At 61.7% G+C, this 21,800-nt stretch overlaps 2 protein-coding genes across 2 annotated transcripts in view; one reads left to right on the forward strand and one right to left on the reverse strand.

The window, feature by feature from the left end:
* Positions 1-510: 510 nt before the first annotated feature.
* SMIM10L3 (small integral membrane protein 10 like 3) lies at positions 511-6,558 on the reverse strand. The gene is made up of 2 exons (XM_075283943.1): positions 6,347-6,558; positions 511-1,132 (listed from the first exon to the last, which is right to left on the reverse strand). The coding sequence occupies exons 1-2, from the start codon at positions 6,527-6,529 to the stop codon at positions 1,112-1,114; spliced, it is 204 nt and encodes a 67-aa protein (XP_075140044.1). The 5' UTR covers positions 6,530-6,558; the 3' UTR covers positions 511-1,111.
* Positions 6,559-19,390: 12,832 nt separating this feature from the next.
* The window catches only part of RAC1 (Rac family small GTPase 1), a 17,025-nt gene continuing 14,615 nt past the window's right edge, over positions 19,391-21,800 (forward strand). The window contains exon 1 of the mRNA XM_075284965.1: positions 19,391-19,715. Coding sequence (XP_075141066.1) covers positions 19,681-19,715 — 35 coding nt within the window. The 5' untranslated portion in view covers positions 19,391-19,680. The remainder of the gene's footprint in view (positions 19,716-21,800) is intronic.

Below are 21,800 nucleotides of genomic sequence, written 5' to 3' on the forward strand. Positions count from 1 at the left end.
ATGTGTGTGTATATATATTTGTGTGTGTGTGTGTGTGTGTGTGTGTGTGTGTGTGTGTATGTATATATATATATATATATATATATATATATATATATATATATATATACACACACGTGAGCTCGTAGCGGAGACCGTCAGGTCACTCATACCCCGGCTGCACAATCCTCTGTGTTACTATAGGGGGCAGCACACACAGGTCTCCATAGTTGCACCATATTGGATTTCCTCAGCCCCCGGAATGGCCGGACTAGCCTCAGCAGTAAGTGGCCACGGGCTTGTCCATCCCCCGCAGGCACAATCCACCTGACAGACCCCCCCGCCCGCCCTCCGACATAGCCGGCAGCCGCTACAGCGGAGAATCCCTTTAAGTCTCTTTTCTGCAATGACTTTGTGGCCGATGATCTTGAACATTGAGAACATATAAAATATATTAAAAAAAACAAAAGCCCCTATTGCATGAGAACATGCATGAAAGAGTTAAACAGTCCCCCCGCCCCGCCCCCCCAGGACTATCAGTCGCTCGTTGCATTCTCATCTACTTTGCTAACATGCCGCACACTTGCCATAAAAAACCCCAAGTCCATTCTTAAGAAATAAAACCCGTCTTGGCACTGGCCTGTGCGATTCCTTCAAGACGCTGCAGAAACGTAGTGAGAAAATAATCTGGGAGGCGGCAGAAGCCCCCCCCCCTATACCAGCCCCAACCCAAATCTATAGGACATCCGTAACGTTACCAGCGGCAGGATGGGCGACCCCCCGGGCAAGTGCAGCCGCCAATCCTGACGCCAAGGGGCCGCCCAGGCAAACAGGACTATAAATAAGACATAGCAGTCCCCCCGTAAGACATCGCTAAATACAAGGAGTCCAGTCCAGAAGAGATGCCGGGCCGCAGCCGCGCCGTCCCTGAGAGTCGCACAAATAACGTCTTTACGTAAACTGGCGCATTCCAGCGACTTGGAGGCGGCCGAGGAGACTTCCGGAACTTCCCATCTCGCACCTCGCGGGGATGAATCTGCTTTCAGGTGCCGAGTGTCAGTGGGATCTTCCTGGATTCTTGGACTAGACTGTAACCCGGCCATAGCTAGCCCAGCGGTCACGGAGGTCGGGGCTAGTGGATTTCAATGTGGACCTACAAAAGAAGTGTGTCAGGATGAAAGGAATGTTCTAGACTTAGCAGGACACTATTCACACAAAGCCAAACCACAGATTCCCCAACAGGCTAAAGTCTATGAGAGCTGGTGGAGAAGAGCGCCCCCTGGTGGGCAACGGTCACGAAAAATACCCAAAGTCATCTGACCAGAGCTCAGCGAGAAGGACGAGAGTATAAAGTATGAAGGAAAGAAATACAGGACACATGGGCGACCCTCAGACGGGACACAGGACGCACGGCGCGGCCCTCAGACGGGACACAGGACACATGGGCGACCCTCAGACGGGACACAGGACACATGGGCGACCCTCAGACGGGACACAGGACGCACGGCGCAGCCCTCAGACAGGACGCACGGCGCGGCCCTCAGACAGGACGCAGGACCCACAGCGCAGCCCTCAGACAGGACGCAGGACCCACAGCGCAGCCCTCAGACAGGACGCAGGACCCACAGCGCAGCCCTCAGACAGGACACAGGACACATGGGCGACCCTCAGACGGGACACAGGACACATGGGCGACCCTCAGACGGGACACAGGACGCACGGCGCAGCCCTCAGACAGGACGCACGGCGCGGCCCTCAGACAGGACGCAGGACCCACAGCGCAGCCCTCAGACAGGACGCACGGCGCGGCCCTCAGACAGGACGCACGGCGCGGCCCTCAGACAGGACGCAGGACCCACAGCGCAGCCCTCAGACAGGACGCACGGCGCGGCCCTCAGACAGGACGCAGGACCCACAGCGCAGCCCTCAGACAGGACGCAGGACCCACAGCGCAGCCCTCAGACAGGACGCAGGACCCACGGCGCAGCCCTCAGACAGGACGCAGGACCCACGGCGCAGCCCTCAGACAGGACGCAGGACCCACGGCGCAGCCCTCAGACAGGACGCAGGACCCACGGCGCAGCCCTCAGACAGGACGCACGGCGCGGGCCTCAGACAGGACGCAGGACCCACGGCGCAGCCCTCAGACAGGACGCAGGACCCACGGCGCGGCCCTCAGACAGGACGCAGGACCCACGGCGCGGCCCTCAGACAGGACGCAGGACCCACGGCGCGGCCCTCAGACAGGACGCACGGCGCGGCCCTCAGACAGGACGCAGGACCCACAGCGCAGCCCTCAGACAGGACGCAGGACCCACGGCGCAGCCCTCAGACAGGACGCACGGCGCGGCCCTCAGACAGGACGCAGGACCCACGGCGCGGCCCTCAGACGGGACGCAGGACGCACGGCGCAGCCCTCAGACAGGACGCAGGACCCACAGCGCAGCCCTCAGACAGGACGCAGGACCCACAGCGCAGCCCTCAGACGGGACGCAGGACCCACGGCGCGGCCCTCAGACGGGACGCAGGACGCACGGCGCAGCCCTCAGACAGGACGCAGGACCCACAGCGCAGCCCTCAGACAGGACACAGGACGCACGGCGCGGCCCTCAGACAGGACGCAGGACGCACGGCGCAGCCCTCAGACGGGACGCAGGACGCACGGCGCAGCCCTCAGACGGGACGCAGGACGCACGGCGCAGCCCTCAGACAGGACGCAGGACCCACAGCGCAGCCCTCAGACAGGACGCAGGACCCACAGCGCAGCCCTCAGACAGGACGCAGGACCCACAGCGCAGCCCTCAGACAGGACGCAGGACCCACAGCGCAGCCCTCAGACAGGACGCAGGACCCACGGCGCAGCCCTCAGACAGGACGCAGGACCCACGGCGCAGCCCTCAGACAGGACGCAGGACCCACGGCGCGGCCCTCAGACAGGACACAGGACGCACGGCACGGCCCTCAGACGGGACGCAGGCGCACGGCGCAGCCCTCAGACGGGACGCAGGCGCACGGCGCAGCCCTCAAGACGCGACGCAGGACGCACGGCGCGGCCCTCAGACGGGACGCAGGACCCACAGCGCAGCCCTCAGACAGGATGCAGGACGCACGGCGCAGCCCTCAGACGGGACGCAGGACCCACAGCGCAGCCCTCAGACAGGATGCAGGACGCACGGCGCAGCCCTCAGACGGGACGCAGGACCCACGACGCAGCCCTCAGACAGGACACCAGACCCGCAGCGCAGCCCTCAGACAGGACGCAGGACGCACGGCGCAGCCCTCAGACAGGACCCGCAGCGCACCTCTAGGGCCATGATATCAGTATAATGTCAGTGACATCATCAGGCTCCTTAGTCCGTATATCTGGGTATAAATAGCAGAGAACAGCGCGGGGCTCCCCCTCCCCCAGCACTAGCGACACCGGGGCGGACACTTACGCCGGGGCGGACACTTACACCGGGGCGCTTTATCTCACCCACTTCATTACCGGTTTCGATTAAAGGACTCCCAGATTTAACCCTTCGCAGTGAGGACGAGCGTCTTCAGCACAACTTCCCTGACCTTCACCCACACGATCATGTCCAGAAATAATTCCTTTATTATTGACGAGCGAAACGCTAATTAGACGGATGATAATCGGAACCGGGGAGCCCCAATAAGCTCCGGGCTGATAACGAGGCAACGACTAAACCCCCGGCCCAATTCTAGATCGATTAAAGGGGCTTTCCGGCCCCAGATTGATGACAATCACGTCCGACACCCAAATCCCGCACAGATCAGCAGAAACTAATCATGTAATAGGAGAGAAGTCACAGCCCCGCCCAGTGTATATGGAGGACCCCGGGAACGGCAGCCCCGCCCACTGTATATGGAGGACCCCGGGAACGGCAGCCCCGCCCACTGTATATGGAGGACCCTGGGAACGGCAGCCCCGCCCACTGTATATGGAGGACCCCGGGAACGGCAACCCCGCCCACTGTATATGGAGGACCCCGGGAACGGCAGCCCCGCCCACTGTATATGGAGGACCCCGGGAACGGCAGCCCCGCCCACTGTATATGGAGGACCCCGGGAACGGCAGCCCCGCCCACTGTATATGGAGGACCCCGGGAACGGCAGCCCCGCCCAGTGTATATGGAGGACCCCGGGAACGGCAGCCTCGCCCACTGTATATGGAGGACCCCGGGAACGGCAACCCCGCCCAGTGTATATGGAGGACCCCGGGAACGGCAGCCTCGGCCACTGTATATGGAGGACCCCCTGGGAACGGCAGCTCCGCCCAGTGTATATGGAGGACCCCGGGAACGGCAGCCCCGCCCACTGTATATGGAGGACCCCGGGAACGGCAGCCTCGCCCACTGTATATGGAGGACCCCGGGAACGGCAGCCCCGCCCACTGTATATGGAGGACCCCGGGAACGGCAACCCCGCCCAGTGTATATGGAGGACCCCGGGAACGGCAGCCCTGCCCACTGTATATGGAGGACCCCGGGAACGGCAGCCCCGCCCAGTGTATATGGAGGACCCCGGGAACGGCAACCCCGCCCAGTGTATATGGAGGACCCCGGGAACGGCAGCCCCGCCCACTGTATATGGAGGACCCCGGGAACGGCAGCCTCGGCCAGTGTATATGGAGGACCCCGGGAACGGCAGCCCCGCCCAGTGTATATGGAGGACCCCGGGAACGGCAACCCCGCCCAGTGTATATGGAGGACCCCGGGAACGGCAGCCTCGGCCACTGTATATGGAGGACCCCGGGAACGGCAGCCCCGCCCACTGTATATGGAGGACCCCGGGAACGGCAGCTCCGCCCACTGTATATGGAGGACCCCGGGAACGGCAGCCTCGGCCAGTGTATATGGAGGACCCCGGGAACGGCAGCCCCAATCCTGGTACTAGTGCTGGAGATCCTCGGGCAGGAAGGAAAGCCGCGCTCTCACTGTTCTCCCTGTCCATACACAACACAATATACTCTATAGGCGCTGTCTACCTAACACCAACTGGGGCGCGGGCCGGGGATTGGGGCGCGGGCCGAGGATTGGGAAGCGAGGTGCGGGCCGGGGATTGGGGCGTGGATTTCATAGCTTTGTGGTAATGTCCTCCTGTCGCCCCCACATCGGGCAGAGGGCGATACATGTCCCCGCTGACGTCCCTACAATCCTCCAAGGCCCAGATTTAGTCACAGACTATTGTGGTCTCGGCCGCCCATTAGGATCTGTCGGCAGCATCTCCAGGGCATCAGATATTTATGGCCAATCCTAAAAACACTGAACCGACGTCCCGAGTCCCCGACACCCCGGACTCCGACCTCAACGTTTCCTACACAGATCAGACATAAAATCTGCAAGAGAAGAAACTGCCGTGTGAACAAACCCTAAGGGTGAATTCACACTGAGTAAACGCTAGCTTATTCTGAACGTAAAACACGTTCAGAATAAGCGGCGTCTAAAGCAGCTCCATTCATTTCTATGGGAGCGGGGATACGAGCGCTCCCCATAGAAATGAATGGGCTGCTTCTTTCACTGCGAGCAGTCCCATTGAAGTGAATGGGGAGTGCCGGCGTATACGGCTCGGCATGAGCAGAGCTTGCCGTACACGCCGGCACTCCCCATTCACTTCAATGGGACTGCTCGCAGTGAAAGAAGCAGCCCATTCATTTCTATGGGGAGCGCTCGTATCCCCGCTCCCATAGAAATGAATGGAGCTGCTTTATACAGCGCTTATTCTGAATGTGTTTTACGTTCAGAATAAGCTAGCGTTTACTCAGTGTGAATGCACCCTAAGGGTGACGCAGAGGCGGCGGCGGATCAATCACTGACCCTATGGGAGCCCCAGGAAAGTCACAGAGAAAAACCCAGAAACCCACCTGTCCCCGGTCAGAGACCCCGCAACGCACCGCACGCCACCACTGAGGCCAATCAGGAAAGGACCTGGTGACGTCACCGGCGGAGCGGGCACAACAGCGCAGGGGGGAGGGGGCAGTACAGGCGCTAGAGGGCCCCAAACTCCTCTGTGAGGTGTCCAATCACTGGACAACCCCTTTAAGGGCACCCACTACAAGCACAACCCCTTTAAGGGTACCCACTACAAGCACAACCCCTTTAAGGGCACCCACTACAAGCACAACCCCTTTAAGGGCACCCACTACAAGCACAACCCCTTTAAGGGCACTCACTACAAGCACAACCCCTTTAAGAGCACTCACTACAAGCACAACCCCTTTAAGAGCACTCACTACAAGCACAACCCCTTTAAGGGCACTCACTACAAGCACAACCCCTGTGTGAATGAGACCTAATGGAGCCTGGCTATATAGACGTGTATCCAGTGACTGGCTGCCAGGCAGAACTATCAGAGGGCTCCTCACCTGCAGTCTGATGTTCAGCATCATGGAGGCGATGACGTACAGATACGGGAACTTGATCCGCAGCCTCCAGGCCAGGTTGAAGAAGATGAGCAGGGTGCGGGTCAGGCCCTTGGAGAAGAGGCCATAGGAGCGGACGGCGGCGGATTGGGAGAGCCAGACAACCAGCTGGGACAAGGACGCCATACACCCCGGAGGAGGAGGAGGAGCTGGGGGAGGAGCCAGAGGAGAGAGGGAGGGGAAGGGGAGGAGGACCGCGCTCACTGGGCAGGACCTGCGCAACGTCATCAACACGTGACCTCAGGGGGGGAGGAGCAATGAACGGTGTTATGTGCAGGCACTTCCGGGTAGGCAAAAGGACCTTTGATGACGTCACGAGCACAACAGCGGAAACAACAGAGAGAACTGTGACAAATAGAACAATCGGTGACGTCTGCTATTACTGAACGTGACGCACAGCTGGGGGCGGAGCTATAGGGGATGCGGAGGTGTCAGTCAGTGCCGGGCCCCGCAGCTTCATGGGGCCCAAAGGCCTCGCTACAACAGGCAGCAGAAGCTTCACAATGTCACCTGCAGGAGGATCCTCTGACCCCCATGTGACCCCCCCATGTGTCCCCTCACTGGTCGCCGTGCAGGAGTCTGCAGGACTTACACAAGATCCTCACAAGACGTTCTTTACAATGTCCCCGGGTCACTGACGGCTGTGATCGCTGAGCTGTGATGTTGGTAGATGCCCATAGCGAGTGGGGGTCCCACCACCCCTGAGCCAGCAGGACGAGGTCCCCCCACCCCTGAGCCAGCAGGACGAGGTCCCCCCCACCCCTGAGCCAGCAGGACGAGGTCCCCCCACCCCTGAGCCAGCAGGACGAGGTCCCCACCACCCCTGAGCCAGCAGGACGAGGTCCCCCCCACCCCTGAGCCAGCAGGACGGGGTCCCCACCACCCCTGAGCCAGCAGGACGAGGTCCCCCCCACCCCTGAGCCAGCAGGACGAGGTCCCCCCCACCCCTGAGCCAGCAGGACGAGGTCCCCCCCACCCCTGAGCCAGCAGGACGGGGTCCCCACCACCCCTGAGCCAGCAGGACGAGGTCCCCACCACCCCTGAGCCAGCAGGACGGGGTCCCCACCACCCCTGAGCCAGCAGGACAAGGTCCCCACCACCCCTGAGCCAGCAGGACGGGGTCCCCCCACCCCTGAGCCAGCAGGACGAGGTCCCCCCCACCCCTGAGCCAGCAGGACGAGGTCCCCACCACCCCTGAGCCAGCAGGACGAGGTCCCCACCACCCCTGAGCCAGCAGGACGAGGTCCCCCCCACCCCTGAGCCAGCAGGACGAGGTCCCCCCCACCCCTGAGCCAGCAGGACGGGGTCCCCACCACCCCTGAGCCAGCAGGACGGGGTCCCCACCACCCCTGAGCCAGCAGGACGAGGTCCCCCCACCCCTGAGCCAGCAGGACGAGGTCCCCCCCACCCCTGAGCCAGCAGGACGGGGTCCCCACCACCCCTGAGCCAGCAGGACGGGGTCCCCACCACCCCTGAGCCAGCAGGACGGGGTCCCCCCACCCCTGAGCCAGCAGGACGAGGTCCCCCCCACCCCTGAGCCAGCAGGACGAGGTCCCCACCACCCCTGAGCCAGCAGGACGAGGTCCCCACCACCCCTGAGCCAGCAGGACGAGGTCCCCCCCACCCCTGAGCCAGCAGGACGAGGTCCCCCCCACCCCTGAGCCAGCAGGACGGGGTCCCCACCACCCCTGAGCCAGCAGGACGGGGTCCCCACCACCCCTGAGCCAGCAGGACGAGGTCCCCCCACCCCTGAGCCAGCAGGACGAGGTCCCCCCCACCCCTGAGCCAGCAGGACGAGGTCCCCACCACCCCTGAGCCAGCAGGACGAGGTCCCCACCACCCCTGAGCCAGCAGGACGAGGTCCCCCCCACCCCTGAGCCAGCAGGACGAGGTCCCCCCACCCCTGAGCCAGCAGGACGGGGTCCCCACCACCCCTGAGCCAGCAGGACGGGGTCCCCACCACCCCTGAGCCAGCAGGACGAGGTCCCCCCACCCCTGAGCCAGCAGGACGAGGTCCCCCCCACCCCTGAGCCAGCAGGACGAGGTCCCCACCACCCGTGAGCCAGCAGGACGAGGTCCCCACCACCCCTGAGCCAGCAGGACGAGGTCCCCCCCACCCCTGAGCCAGCAGGACGAGGTCCCCCCCACCCCTGAGCCAGCAGGACGAGGTCCCCCCACCCCTGAGCCAGCAGGACGAGGTCCCCACCACCCCTGAGCCAGCAGGACGAGGTCCCCCCCACCCCTGAGCCAGCAGGACGGGGTCCCCACCACCCCTGAGCCAGCAGGACGAGGTCCCCCCCACCCCTGAGCCAGCAGGACGAGGTCCCCCCCACCCCTGAGCCAGCAGGACGGGGTCCCCACCACCCCTGAGCCAGCAGGACGAGGTCCCCCCCACCCCTGAGCCAGCAGGACGAGGTCCCCCCCACCCCTGAGCCAGCAGGACGGGGTCCCCACCACCCCTGAGCCAGCAGGACGAGGTCCCCCCACCCCTGAGCCAGCAGGACGAGGTCCCCACCACCCCTGAGCCAGCAGGACGAGGTCCCCACCACCCCTGAGCCAGCAGGACGGGGTCCCCCCACCCCTGAGCCAGCAGGACGAGGTCCCCCCCACCCCTGAGCCAGCAGGACGAGGTCCCCACCACCCCTGAGCCAGCAGGACGAGGTCCCCCCCACCCCTGAGCCAGCAGGACGGGGTCCCCACCACCCCTGAGCCAGCAGGACGGGGTCCCCCCCACCCCTGAGCCAGCAGGACGAGGTCCCCCCCACCCCTGAGCCAGCAGGACGGGGTCCCCACCACCCCTGAGCCAGCAGGACGGGGTCCCCCCCACCCCTGAGCCAGCAGGACGAGGTCCCCCCCACCCCTGAGCCAGCAGGACGGGGTCCCCACCACCCCTGAGCCAGCAGGACGAGGTCCCCCCACCCCTGAGCCAGCAGGACGAGGTCCCCACCACCCCTGAGCCAGCAGGACGAGGTCCCCCCCACCCCTGAGCCAGCAGGACGGGGTCCCCACCACCCCTGAGCCAGCAGGACGGGGTCCCCACCACCCCTGAGCCAGCAGGACGGGGTCCCCACCACCCCTGAGCCAGCAGGACGGGGTCCCCACCACCCCTGAGCCAGCAGGACGAGGTCCCCACCACCCCTGAGCCAGCAGGACGGGGTCCCCACCACCCCTGAGCCAGCAGGACGAGGTCCCCCCCACCCCTGAGCCAGCAGGACGAGGTCCCCACCACCCCTGAGCCAGCAGGACGAGGTCCCCCCCACCCCTGAGCCAGCAGGACGAGGTCCCCCCCACCCCTGAGCCAGCAGGACGAGGTCCCCCCCACCCCTGAGCCAGCAGGACGGGGTCCCCACCACCCCTGAGCCAGCAGGACGAGGTCCCCCCCACCCCTGAGCCAGCAGGACGAGGTCCCCCCCACCCCTGAGCCAGCAGGACGGGGTCCCCACCACCCCTGAGCCAGCAGGACGAGGTCCCCCCACCCCTGAGCCAGCAGGACGAGGTCCCCACCACCCCTGAGCCAGCAGGACGAGGTCCCCCCCACCCCTGAGCCAGCAGGACGGGGTCCCCACCACCCCTGAGCCAGCAGGACGGGGTCCCCACCACCCCTGAGCCAGCAGGACGGGGTCCCCACCACCCCTGAGCCAGCAGGACGGGGTCCCCACCACCCCTGAGCCAGCAGGACGAGGTCCCCACCACCCCTGAGCCAGCAGGACGAGGTCCCCACCACCCCTGAGCCAGCAGGACGAGGTCCCCACCACCCCTGAGCCAGCAGGACGGGGTCCCCACCACTCTTGAGCCAGCAGGATGAGGTCCCCACCACCCCTGAGCCAGCAGGACGAGGTCCCCACCACCCCTGAGCCAGCAGGACAGGGTCCCCACCACTCCTGAGCCAGCAGGACGGGGTCCCCACCACCCCTGAGCCAGCAGGACGAGGTCCCCACCACCCCTGAGCCAGCAGGAAGAGGTCCCCACCACCCCTGAGCCAGCAGGACGAGGTCCCCACCACCCCTGAGCCAGCAGGACGGGGTCCCCACCACCCCTGAGCCAGCAGGACGAGGTCCCCCCCACCCCTGAGCCAGCAGGACGAGGTCCCCACCACCCCTGAGCCAGCAGGACGAGGTCCCCCCCACCCCTGAGCCAGCAGGACGAGGTCCCCCCCCACCCCTGAGCCAGCAGGACGCAGCATCTGCAATAAAAAAAACCTCCAGCCTTGTGAGGTCACTTATAGCTAGAACCATCCACACGCAACGCAGGCTCATATAGATCACCTACAGGCTGCACTCCTATTCCCGGAGTCACACTGAGGTCCTGGGGCTCAACCCCCCCATAGACATCAAGTACATGGGGGCTCAACCCCACAAACTAGAGGACCCCCCTCCTGATAGACATCAAGTACATGGGGGCTCAACCCCACAAACTAGAGGTCCCCCCTCCTGATAGACATCAAGTACATGGGGGCTCAACCCCACAAACTATAGGACCCCCTCCTGATAGACATCAAGTACATGGGGGCTCAACTCCACAAACTAGAGGACCCCCCTCCTGATAGACATCAAGTACATGGGGGCTCAACCCCACAAACTAGAGGACCCCCCTCCTGATAGACATGTACATGGGGGCTCAAACACGGTGATGGGGAGAGTTATTGCAAAAATCCGCACTGACAGAAAATGATCAGTGTGTTTGCTGTGCGGCCCCCGCCTGATACAGCTCCGACACTGCTACATAACTAGGTGAAGCCGCACAAAACCATCCAGGACACTAAAGAATGCAAAAACATTGTAGGAAGAGTATATACAGTGTTGGCCAAAAGTATTGCCCCCCCCCCCCCCCCCGCACTTCTGTCAGATAATCCTAGTGTTCCTCCAGATAATGATTCCAGTCACAAATTCTTTGGTATTTTCTTCATTTAATTTATCTTCAATGGAAAACCACAAAAAGAATTGTCAAAAAGCCAAATTGGATATAATTCCACAGCAAACATGAAAAAGGGGGTGGACACTTACACTTCCTGTAATCTTCAGCAAGCTGAGGGCGCCTTTGATGGACAGGACTCTATGAAGAAACTCACTAGATCTAGCCATTGCCTTCACCAGGAGAGATTATTTATTATCATTATTATTAGACATCTAATATACAAGCAGATCACATAATATGCACAGTAAACGTCTATTACATTACACAGGTTTGTAGAAGACACTTACACAGACAATGGGCCTGCAGTAAACTCAATGTGATCTTAGTGTTTCCATAGAGAACTAAACACCTGTCCGAGCCTTTATCAGCAAACTGCAATTATCTGCCCTGATTGTGCTAAGCATAGAAGAGGGGGAGAGCTCAGCCCCCTCCAGAGAGCATAGAGAGAGCTCAGCCCCCTCCCCTCCAGAGAGCATAGAGAGAGCTCAGCCCCCTCCCCTCCAGAGAGCATAGAGAGAGCTCAGCCCCCTCCCCTACAGAGAGCATAGCGAGAGCTCAGCCCCCTCCAGAGAGCTCAGCCCCCTCCCCAATAGAGAGCTCAGCCCCCTCCAGAGAGCATAGAGAGCTCAGCCCCCTCCAGAGAGCATAGAGAGAGCTCAGCCCCCTCCAGAGAGCATAGAGAGCTCAGCCCCCTCCCCTATAGAGAGCTCAGCCCCCTCCAGAGAGCATAGAGAGCTCAGCCCCCTCCAGAGAGCATAGAGAGCTCAGCCCCCTCCAGAGAGCATAGAGAGAGCTCAGCCCCCTCCAGAGAGCATAGAGAGAGCTCAGCCCCCTCCAGAGAGCATAGAGAGAGCTCAGCCCCCTCCCCTATAGAGAGCATAGAGAGAGCTCAGCCCCCTCCCCTATAGAGAGCTCAGCCCCTCCAGAGAGCATAGAGAGCTCAGCCCCCTCCCCTATAGAGAGCATAGAGAGAGCTCAGCCCCCTCCCCTCCAGAGAGCATAGAGAGAGCTCAGCCCCCTCCCCTCCAGAGAGCATAGAGAGAGCTCAGCCCCCTCCCCTCCAGAGAGCATAGAGAGAGCTCAGCCCCCTCCCCTATAGAGAGCTCAGCCCCCTCCCCTATAGAGAGAGCTCAGCCCCTCCAGAGAGCATAGAGAGAGCTCAGCCCCCTCCAGAGAGCATAGAGAGAGCTCAGCCCCCTCCAGAGAGCATAGAAAGAGCTCAGCCCCCTCCAGAGAGCATAGAGAGCTCAGCCCCCTCCAGAGAGCATAGAGAGAGCTCAGCCCCCTCCCCTATAGAGAGCTCAGCCCCCTCCAGAGAGCATAGAGAGAGCTCAGCCCCCTCCAGAGAGCATAGAGAGAGCTCAGCCCCCTCCAGAGAGCATAGAGAGCTCAGCCCCCTCCCCTATAGAGAGCATAGAGAGAGCTCAGCCCCCTCCCCTATAGAGAGCTCAGCCCCCTCCCCTATAGAGAGCTCAGCCCCCTCCAGAGAGCTCAGCCCCCTCCCCTATAGAGAGCTCAGCCCCCTCCATAGAGCATAGAGAGAGCTCAGCCCCCTCCAGAGAGCATAGAAAGAGCTCAGCCCCCTCCAGAGAGCATAGAGAGCTCAGCCCCCTCCAGAGAGCATAGAGAGAGCTCAGCCCCCTCCCCTATAGAGAGCTCAGCCCCCTCCAGAGAGCATAGAGAGAGCTCAGCCCCCTCCAGAGAGCATAGAGAGAGCTCAGCCCCCTCCAGAGAGCATAGAGAGCTCAGCCCCCTCCAGAGAGCATAGAGAGAGCTCAGCCCCCTCCCCTATAGAGAGCTCAGCCCCCTCCAGAGAGCATAGAGAGAGCTCAGCCCCCTCCAGAGAGCATAGAGAGAGCTCAGCCCCCTCCAGAGAGCATAGAGAGAGCTCAGCCCCCTCCCCTATAGAGAGCTCAGCCCCCTCCAGAGAGCATAGAGAGAGCTCAGCCCCCTCCAGAGAGCATAGAGAGAGCTCAGCCCCCTCCAGAGAGCATAGAGAGCTCAGCCCCCTCCCCTATAGAGAGCTCAGCCCCCTCCCCTATAGAGAGCTCAGCCCCCTCCCCTATAGAGAGCTCAGCCCCCTCCCCTATAGAGAGCTCAGCCCCCTCCAGAGAGCTCAGCCCCCTCCCCTATAGAGAGCGCTGCACCCTCCCCTATAGAGAGCTCTGCCCCCTCCCTTATAGAGAGCTCAGCCCCCTCCCCTATAGAGAGCTCAGCCCCCTCCCCTATAGAGAGCTCAGCCCCCTCCAGAGAGCTCAGCCCCCTCCCCTATAGAGAGCTCAGCCCCCTCCCCTATAGAGAGCTCAGCCCCCTCCCCTATAGAGAGCATAGAGAGAGCTCAGCCCCCTCCCCTATAGAGAGCTCAGCCCCTCCAGAGAGCATAGAGAGCTCAGCCCCCTCCCCTATAGAGAGCATAGAGAGAGCTCAGCCCCCTCCCCTCCAGAGAGCATAGAGAGAGCTCAGCCCCCTCCCCTCCAGAGAGCATAGAGAGAGCTCAGCCCCCTCCCCTCCAGAGAGCATAGAGAGAGGTCAGCCCCCTCCCCTATAGAGAGCTCAGCCCCCTCCCCTATAGAGAGAGCTCAGCCCCTCCAGAGAGCATAGAGAGAGCTCAGCCCCCTCCAGAGAGCATAGAGAGAGCTCAGCCCCCTCCAGAGAGCATAGAAAGAGCTCAGCCCCCTCCAGAGAGCATAGAGAGCTCAGCCCCCTCCAGAGAGCATAGAGAGAGCTCAGCCCCCTCCCCTATAGAGAGCTCAGCCCCCTCCCCTATAGAGAGCATAGAGAGAGCTCAGCCCCCTCCCCTATAGAGAGCTCAGCCCCTCCAGAGAGCATAGAGAGCTCAGCCCCCTCCCCTATAGAGAGCATAGAGAGAGCTCAGCCCCCTCCCCTCCAGAGAGCATAGAGAGAGCTCAGCCCCCTCCCCTCCAGAGAGCATAGAGAGAGCTCAGCCCCCTCCCCTCCAGAGAGCATAGAGAGAGCTCAGCCCCCTCCCCTATAGAGAGCTCAGCCCCCTCCCCTATAGAGAGAGCTCAGCCCCTCCAGAGAGCATAGAGAGAGCTCAGCCCCCTCCAGAGAGCATAGAGAGAGCTCAGCCCCCTCCAGAGAGCATAGAAAGAGCTCAGCCCCCTCCAGAGAGCATAGAGAGCTCAGCCCCCTCCAGAGAGCATAGAGAGAGCTCAGCCCCCTCCCCTATAGAGAGCTCAGCCCCCTCCAGAGAGCATAGAGAGAGCTCAGCCCCCTCCAGAGAGCATAGAGAGAGCTCAGCCCCCTCCAGAGAGCATAGAGAGCTCAGCCCCCTCCCCTATAGAGAGCATAGAGAGAGCTCAGCCCCCTCCCCTATAGAGAGCTCAGCCCCCTTTCCTATAGAGAGCTCAGCCCCCTCCAGAGAGCTCAGCCCCCTCCCCTATAGAGAGCTCAGCCCCCTCCCCTATAGAGAGCGCTGCACCCTCCCCTATAGAGAGCTCTGCCCCCTCCCTTATAGAGAGCTCAGCCCCCTCCCCTATAGAGAGCTCAGCCCCCTCCCCTATAGAGAGCTCAGCCCCCTCCAGAGAGCTCAGCCCCCTCCCCTATAGAGAGCTCAGCCCCCTCCCCTATAGAGAGCTCAGCCCCCTCCCCTATAGAGAGCTCAGCCCCCTCCCCTATAGAGAGCATAGAGAGAGCTCAGCCCCCTCCCCTATAGAGAGCTCAGCCCCTCCAGAGAGCATAGAGAGCTCAGCCCCCTCCCCTATAGAGAGCATAGAGAGAGCTCAGCCCCCTCCCCTCCAGAGAGCATAGAGAGAGCTCAGCCCCCTCCCCTCCAGAGAGCATAGAGAGAGCTCAGCCCCCTCCAGAGAGCATAGAGAGAGCTCAGCCCCCTCCCCTACAGAGAGCTCAGCCCCCTCCCCTATAGAGAGAGCTCAGCCCCTCCAGAGAGCATAGAGAGAGCTCAGCCCCCTCCAGAGAGCATAGAGAGAGCTCAGCCCCCTCCAGAGAGCATAGAAAGAGCTCAGCCCCCTCCAGAGAGCATAGAGAGCTCAGCCCCCTCCAGAGAGCATAGAGAGAGCTCAGCCCCCTCCCCTATAGAGAGCTCAGCCCCCTCCCCTATAGAGAGCATAGAGAGAGCTCAGCCCCCTCCCCTATAGAGAGCTCAGCCCCTCCAGAAAGCATAGAGAGCTCAGCCCCCTCCCCTATAGAGAGCATAGAGAGAGCTCAGCCCCCTCCCCTCCAGAGAGCATCGAGAGAGCTCAGCCCCCTCCCCTCCAGAGAGCATAGAGAGAGCTCAGCCCCCTCCCCTCCAGAGAGCATAGAGAGAGCTCAGCCCCCTCCCCTATAGAGAGCTCAGCCCCCTCCCCTATAGAGAGAGCTCAGCCCCTCCAGAGAGCATAGAGAGAGCTCAGCCCCCTCCAGAGAGCATAGAGAGAGCTCAGCCCCCTCCAGAGAGCATAGAAAGAGCTCAGCCCCCTCCAGAGAGCATAGAGAGCTCAGCCCCCTCCAGAGAGCATAGAGAGAGCTCAGCCCCCTCCCCTATAGAGAGCTCAGCCCCCTCCAGAGAGCATAGAGAGAGCTCAGCCCCCTCCAGAGAGCATAGAGAGAGCTCAGCCCCCTCCAGAGAGCATAGAGAGCTCAGCCCCTCCCCTATAGAGAGCATAGAGAGAGCTCAGCCCCCTCCCCTATAGAGAGCTCAGCCCCCTCCCCTATAGAGAGCTCAGCCCCCTCCAGAGAGCTCAGCCCCCTCCCCTATAGAGAGCTCAGCCCCCTCCAGAGAGCATAGAGAGAGCTCAGCCCCCTCCAGAGAGCATAGAAAGAGCTCAGCCCCCTCCAGAGAGCATAGAGAGCTCAGCCCCCTCCAGAGAGCATAGAGAGAGCTCAGCCCCCTCCCCTATAGAGAGCTCAGCCCCCTCCAGAGAGCATAGAGAGAGCTCAGCCCCCTCCAGAGAGCATAGAGAGAGCTCAGCCCCCTCCAGAGAGCATAGAGAGCTCAGCCCCCTCCAGAGAGCATAGAGAGAGCTCAGCCCCCTCCCCTATAGAGAGCTCAGCCCCCTCCAGAGAGCATAGAGAGAGCTCAGCCCCCTCCAGAGAGCATAGAGAGAGCTCAGCCCCCTCCAGAGAGCATAGAGAGAGCTCAGCCCCCTCCCCTATAGAGAGCTCAGCCCCCTCCAGAGAGCATAGAGAGAGCTCAGCCCCCTCCAGAGAGCATAGAGAGAGCTCAGCCCCCTCCCCTATAGAGAGCTCAGCCCCCTCCCCTATAGAGAGCTCAGCCCCCTCCCCTATAGAGAGCTCAGCCCCCTCCAGAGAGCTCAGCCCCCTCCCCTATAGAGAGCTCAGCCCCCTCCCCTATAGAGAGCGCTGCACCCTCCCCTATAGAGAGCTCTGCCCCCTCCCTTATAGAGAGCTCAGCCCCCTCCCCTATAGAGAGCTCAGCCCCCTCCCCTATAGAGAGCTCAGCCCCCTCCAGAGAGCTCAGCCCCCTCCCCTATAGAGAGCTCAGCCCCCTCCCCTATAGAGAGCTCAGCCCCCTCCCCTATAGAGAGCATAGAGAGAGCTCAGCCCCCTCCCCTATAGAGAGCTCAGCCCCTCCAGAGAGCATAGAGAGCTCAGCCCCCTCCCCTATAGAGAGCATAGAGAGAGCTCAGCCCCCTCCCCTCCAGAGAGCATAGAGAGAGCTCAGCCCCCTCCCCTCCAGAGAGCATAGAGAGAGCTCAGCCCCCTCCCCTCCAGAGAGCATAGAGAGAGCTCAGCCCCCTCCCCTATAGAGAGCTCAGCCCCCTCCCCTATAGAGAGAGCTCAGCCCCTCCAGAGAGCATAGAGAGAGCTCAGCCCCCTCCAGAGAGCATAGAGAGAGCTCAGCCCCCTCCAGAGAGCATAGAGAGAGCTCAGCCCCCTCCAGAGAGCATAGAGAGCTCAGCCCCCTCCAGAGAGCATAGAGAGAGCTCAGCCCCCTCCAGAGAGCATAGAGAGCTCAGCCCCCTCCCCTATAGAGAGCATAGAGAGAGCTCAGCCCCCTCCCCTATAGAGAGCTCAGCCCCCTCCCCTATAGAGAGCATAGAGAGAGCTCAGCCCCCTCCCCTATAGAGAGCTCTGCCCCCTCCCTTATAGAGAGCTCAGCCCCCTCCCCTATAGAGAGCTCAGCCCCCTCCCCTATAGAGAGCTCAGCCCCCTCCAGAGAGCTCAGCCCCCTCCCCTATAGAGAGCTCTGCCCCCTCCCTTATAGAGAGCTCAGCCCCCTCCCCTATAGAGAGCTCAGCCCCCTCCCCTATAGAGAGCTCAGCCCCCTCCCCTATAGAGAGCTCTGCCCCCTCCCTTATAGAGAGCTCAGCCCCCTCCCCTATAGAGAGCTCAGCCCCCTCCCCTATAGAGAGCTCAGCCCCCTCCCCTATAGAGAGCTCAGCCCCCTCCCCTATAGAGAGCTCTGCCCCCTCCCTTATAGAGAGCTCAGCCCCCTCCCCTATAGAGAGCTCAGCCCCCTCCCCTATAGAGAGCTCTGCCCCCTCCCCTATAGAGAGCTCAGCCCCCTCCCCTATAGAGAGCTCAGCCCCCTCCCCTATAGAGAGCTCAGCCCCCTCCCCTATAGAGAGCTCAGCCCCCTCCCCTATAGAGAGAGCTCAGCCCCTCCAGAGAGCATAGAGAGAGCTCAGCCCCCTCCAGAGAGCATAGAGAGAGCTCAGCCCCCTCCAGAGAGCATAGAGAGAGCTCAGCCCCCTCCAGAGAGCATAGAGAGCTCAGCCCCCTCCAGAGAGCATAGAGAGAGCTCAGCCCCCTCCAGAGAGCATAGAGAGCTCAGCCCCCTCCCCTATAGAGAGCATAGAGAGAGCTCAGCCCCCTCCCCTATAGAGAGCTCAGCCCCCTCCCCTATAGAGAGCATAGAGAGAGCTCAGCCCCCTCCCCTATAGAGAGCTCTGCCCCCTCCCTTATAGAGAGCTCAGCCCCCTCCCCTATAGAGAGCTCAGCCCCCTCCCCTATAGAGAGCTCAGCCCCCTCCAGAGAGCTCAGCCCCCTCCCCTATAGAGAGCTCTGCCCCCTCCCCTATAGAGAGCTCAGCCCCCTCCCCTATAGAGAGCTCAGCCCCCTCCCCTATAGAGAGCTCTGCCCCCTCCCTTATAGAGAGCTCAGCCCCCTCCCCTATAGAGAGCTCAGCCCCCTCCCCTATAGAGAGCTCAGCCCCCTCCCCTATAGAGAGCTCAGCCCCCTCCCCTATAGAGAGCTCAGCCCCCTCCCCTATAGAGAGCTCAGCCCCCTCCCCTATAGAGAGCTCTGCCCCCTCCCTTATAGAGAGCTCAGCCCCCTCCCCTATAGAGAGCTCAGCCCCCTCCCCTATAGAGAGCTCAGCCCCCTCCCCTATAGAGAGCTCAGCCCCCTCCCCTATAGAGAGCTCAGCCCCCTCCCCTATAGAGAGCTCAGCCCCCTCCCCTATAGAGAGCTCTGCCCCCTCCCTTATAGAGAGCTCAGCCCCCTCCCCTATAGAGAGCTCAGCCCCCTCCCCTATAGAGAGCTCAGCCCCCTCCCCTATAGAGAGCTCAGCCCCCTCCCCTATAGAGAGCTCAGCCCCCTCCCCTATAGAGAGCTCAGCCCCCTCCCCTATAGAGAGCTCAGCCCCCTCCCCTATAGAGAGCTCTGCCCCCTCCCTTATAGAGAGCTCAGCCCCCTCCCCTATAGAGAGCTCAGCCCCCTCCAGAGAGCTCAGCCCCCTCCCCTATAGAGAGCTCTGCCCCCTCCCCTATAGAGAGCTCAGCCCCCTCCCCTATAGAGAGCTCTGCCCCCTCCCTTATAGAGAGCTCAGCCCCCTCCCCTATAGAGAGCTCAGCCCCCTCCCCTATAGAGAGCTCTGCCCCCTCCCCTATAGAGAGCTCAGCCCCCTCCCCTATAGAGAGCTCAGCCCCCTCCCCTATAGAGAGCTCAGCCCCCTCCCCTATAGAGAGCTCAGCCCCCTCCCCTATAGAGAGCTCAGCCCCCTCCCCTATAGAGAGCTCAGCCCCCTCCAGTGACGAGGGCCCTTCCCCGTGAGGTAACCGGTTGCCTGGTAACCGCCCCTTGCCCGCGGTTTCCCCTATGACGTCACCCTTGTGCGCGCCCCCGAGCTCCGGGGCGCACCCAGCGCGTGCACTGCGCGTTTCGAGGCGCGGCCGGTAGTGACGAGGACTCGGCGCTTCCTGTGTCTTATTATTGAGCTTGTGCCTCGGCCCCGGCTCTGCCCTCCGCCGCTGCCGCCGCCTTACCGTGTCCTGAGGTAGACAGAGAAGCAGTCGCCGGCGGTGTCCCCGGGCCAGCTCAGCGGCTCGTCCTCCTCCTCGGCCCCGGCCTCCCCGGCCTCCTCCTCTCCGGAGCCGCCGCCTTTTTTTTTTTTTTTTTTTCTTCCTTTTCCTTCTTTCCCGCTACGCGGAGCAGCCGCCATGCAGGCCATCAAGTGTGTGGTGGTGGGAGACGGGTGAGTAGTCCGCCATGTCCGGAGCCTTCGTGGCCTCCTCGTCATCCGCCCCCGTGCTGGAGGGGAGACCCCGGGGGCCTGTCATGTGTTATACCCAATGTAGTGGGGGGCCCCTAATCTGTGCACCCTACATAGTGGGGCCCCTCATCTGTTATACCCTATGTAGTGGGGCCCCTCATCTGTTACACCCTATGGAGTGGGGGGCCCCTAATCTGTTATACCCAATGTAGTGGGGGGCCCCTAATCTGTACACCCTATGTAGTGGGGCCCCTAATCTGTACACCCTATGTAGTGGGGCCCCTAATCTGTACACCCTATGTAGTGGGGCCCCTAATCTGTACACCCTATGTAGTGGGGCCCCTAATCTGTACACCCTATGTAGTGGGGCCCCTCATCTGTTACACCCTATGGAGTGGGGGGGCCCTAATCTGTTATACCCAATGTAGTGGGGGGCCCCTAATCTGTACACCCTATGTAGTGGGGCCCCTAATCTGTACACCCTATGTAGTGGGGCCCCTCATCTGTTACACCCTATGGAGTGGGGGGCCCCTCATCTGTACACCCTATGTAGTGGGGCCCCTCATCTGTTACACCCTATGGAGTGGGGGACCCCTAATCTGTACACCCTGTGTAGTGGGGCCCCTCATCTGTACACCCTATGGAGTGGGGGGCCCCTAATCTGTTATACCCAATGTAGTGGGGGGCCCCTAATCTGTACACCCTATGTAGTGGGGCCCCTCATCTGTTACACCCTATGTAGTGGGGCCCCTCATCTGTTACACCCTATGGAGTGGGGGGCCCCTCATCTGTTACACCCTATGGAGTGGGGGACCCCTAATCTGTACACCCTGTGTAGTGGGGCCCCTCATCTGTTACACCCTATGGAGTGGGGGGCCCCTAATCTGTTATACCCAATGTAGTGGGGGGCCCCTAATCTGTTATACCCAATGTAGTGGGGGACCCCTAATCTGTACACCCTGTGTAGTGGGGCCCCTCATCTGTTACACCCTATGGAGTGGGGGGCCCCTAATCTGTTATACCCAATGTAGTGGGGGGCCCCTAATCTGTTATACCCAATGTAGTGGGGGGCCCCTAATCTGTACACCCTATGTAGTGGGGCCCCTAATCTGTACACCCTATGTAGTGGGGCCCCTCATCTGTTACACCCTATGTAGTGGGGCCCCTCATCTGTACACCCTATGTAGTGGGGCCCCTCATCTGTACACCCTATGTAGTGGGGCCCCTCATCTGTTACACCCTATGGAGTGGGGGGCCCCTCATCTGTTACACCCTATGGAGTGGGGGACCCCTAATCTGTACACCCTGTGTAGTGGGGCCCCTCATCTGTACACCCTATGGAGTGGGGGGCCCCTCATCTGTACACCCTATGTAGTGGGACCCCTCATCTGTACACCCTATGTAGTGGGACCCCTCATCTGTACACCCTATGTAGTGGGGCCCCTCATCTGTTACACCCTATGTAGTGGGGCTCCTCATCTGTTACACTTTATGTAGTGGGGCCCCTCATCTGTGCACCCTATGTAGTGGGGCCCCTCATCTGTTACACCCTATGTAGTGGGGCCCCTCATCTGTTACACCCTATGTAGTGGGGCCCCTCATCTGTTACACTTTATGTAGTGGGGCCCCTCATCTGTGCACCCTATGTAGTGAGGCCCCTCATCTGTACACCCTATGCAGTGGGCCCCCCCCCCATCTGTACACCCTATGTAGTGGGGCCCCTCATCTGTACACCCTGTGTAGTGGGGCCCCTCATCTGTACACCCTATGCAGTGGGGCCCCTCATCTGTTACACCCTGTGTAGTGGGGCCCCTCATCTGTACACCCTATGTAGTGGGGCCCCTCATCTGTTACACTTTATGTAGTGGGGCCCCTCATCTGTGCACCCTATGTAGTGGGGCCCCTCATCTGTACACTCTGTGTAGTGGGGCCCATCATCTGTACACCCTATGCAGTGGGCCCCCCCCCCCATCTGTACACCCTATGTAGTGGGGCCCCTCATCTGTACACCCTATGCAGTGGGGCCCCTCATCTGTTACACCCTGTGTAGTGGGGCCCCTCATCTGT

Source organism: Leptodactylus fuscus, chromosome 8, assembly GCF_031893055.1.
Source record: "Leptodactylus fuscus isolate aLepFus1 chromosome 8, aLepFus1.hap2, whole genome shotgun sequence".
NCBI classification, from domain to species: Eukaryota; Metazoa; Chordata; class Amphibia; order Anura; family Leptodactylidae; genus Leptodactylus; species Leptodactylus fuscus.

Excerpts from the sequence above, each read along its gene's own strand:
- SMIM10L3 (XM_075283943.1), bottom strand. The coding sequence starts at position 6,529 with ATGGCGTCCTTGTCCCAGCTGGTTGTCTGGCTCTCCCAATCCGCCGCC. Across the intron at positions 1,133-6,346 it reads TGCTGAACATCAGACTGCAG|GTCCACATTGAAATCCACTA; the intron begins GTGAGGAGCCCT and ends CTTCTTTTGTAG.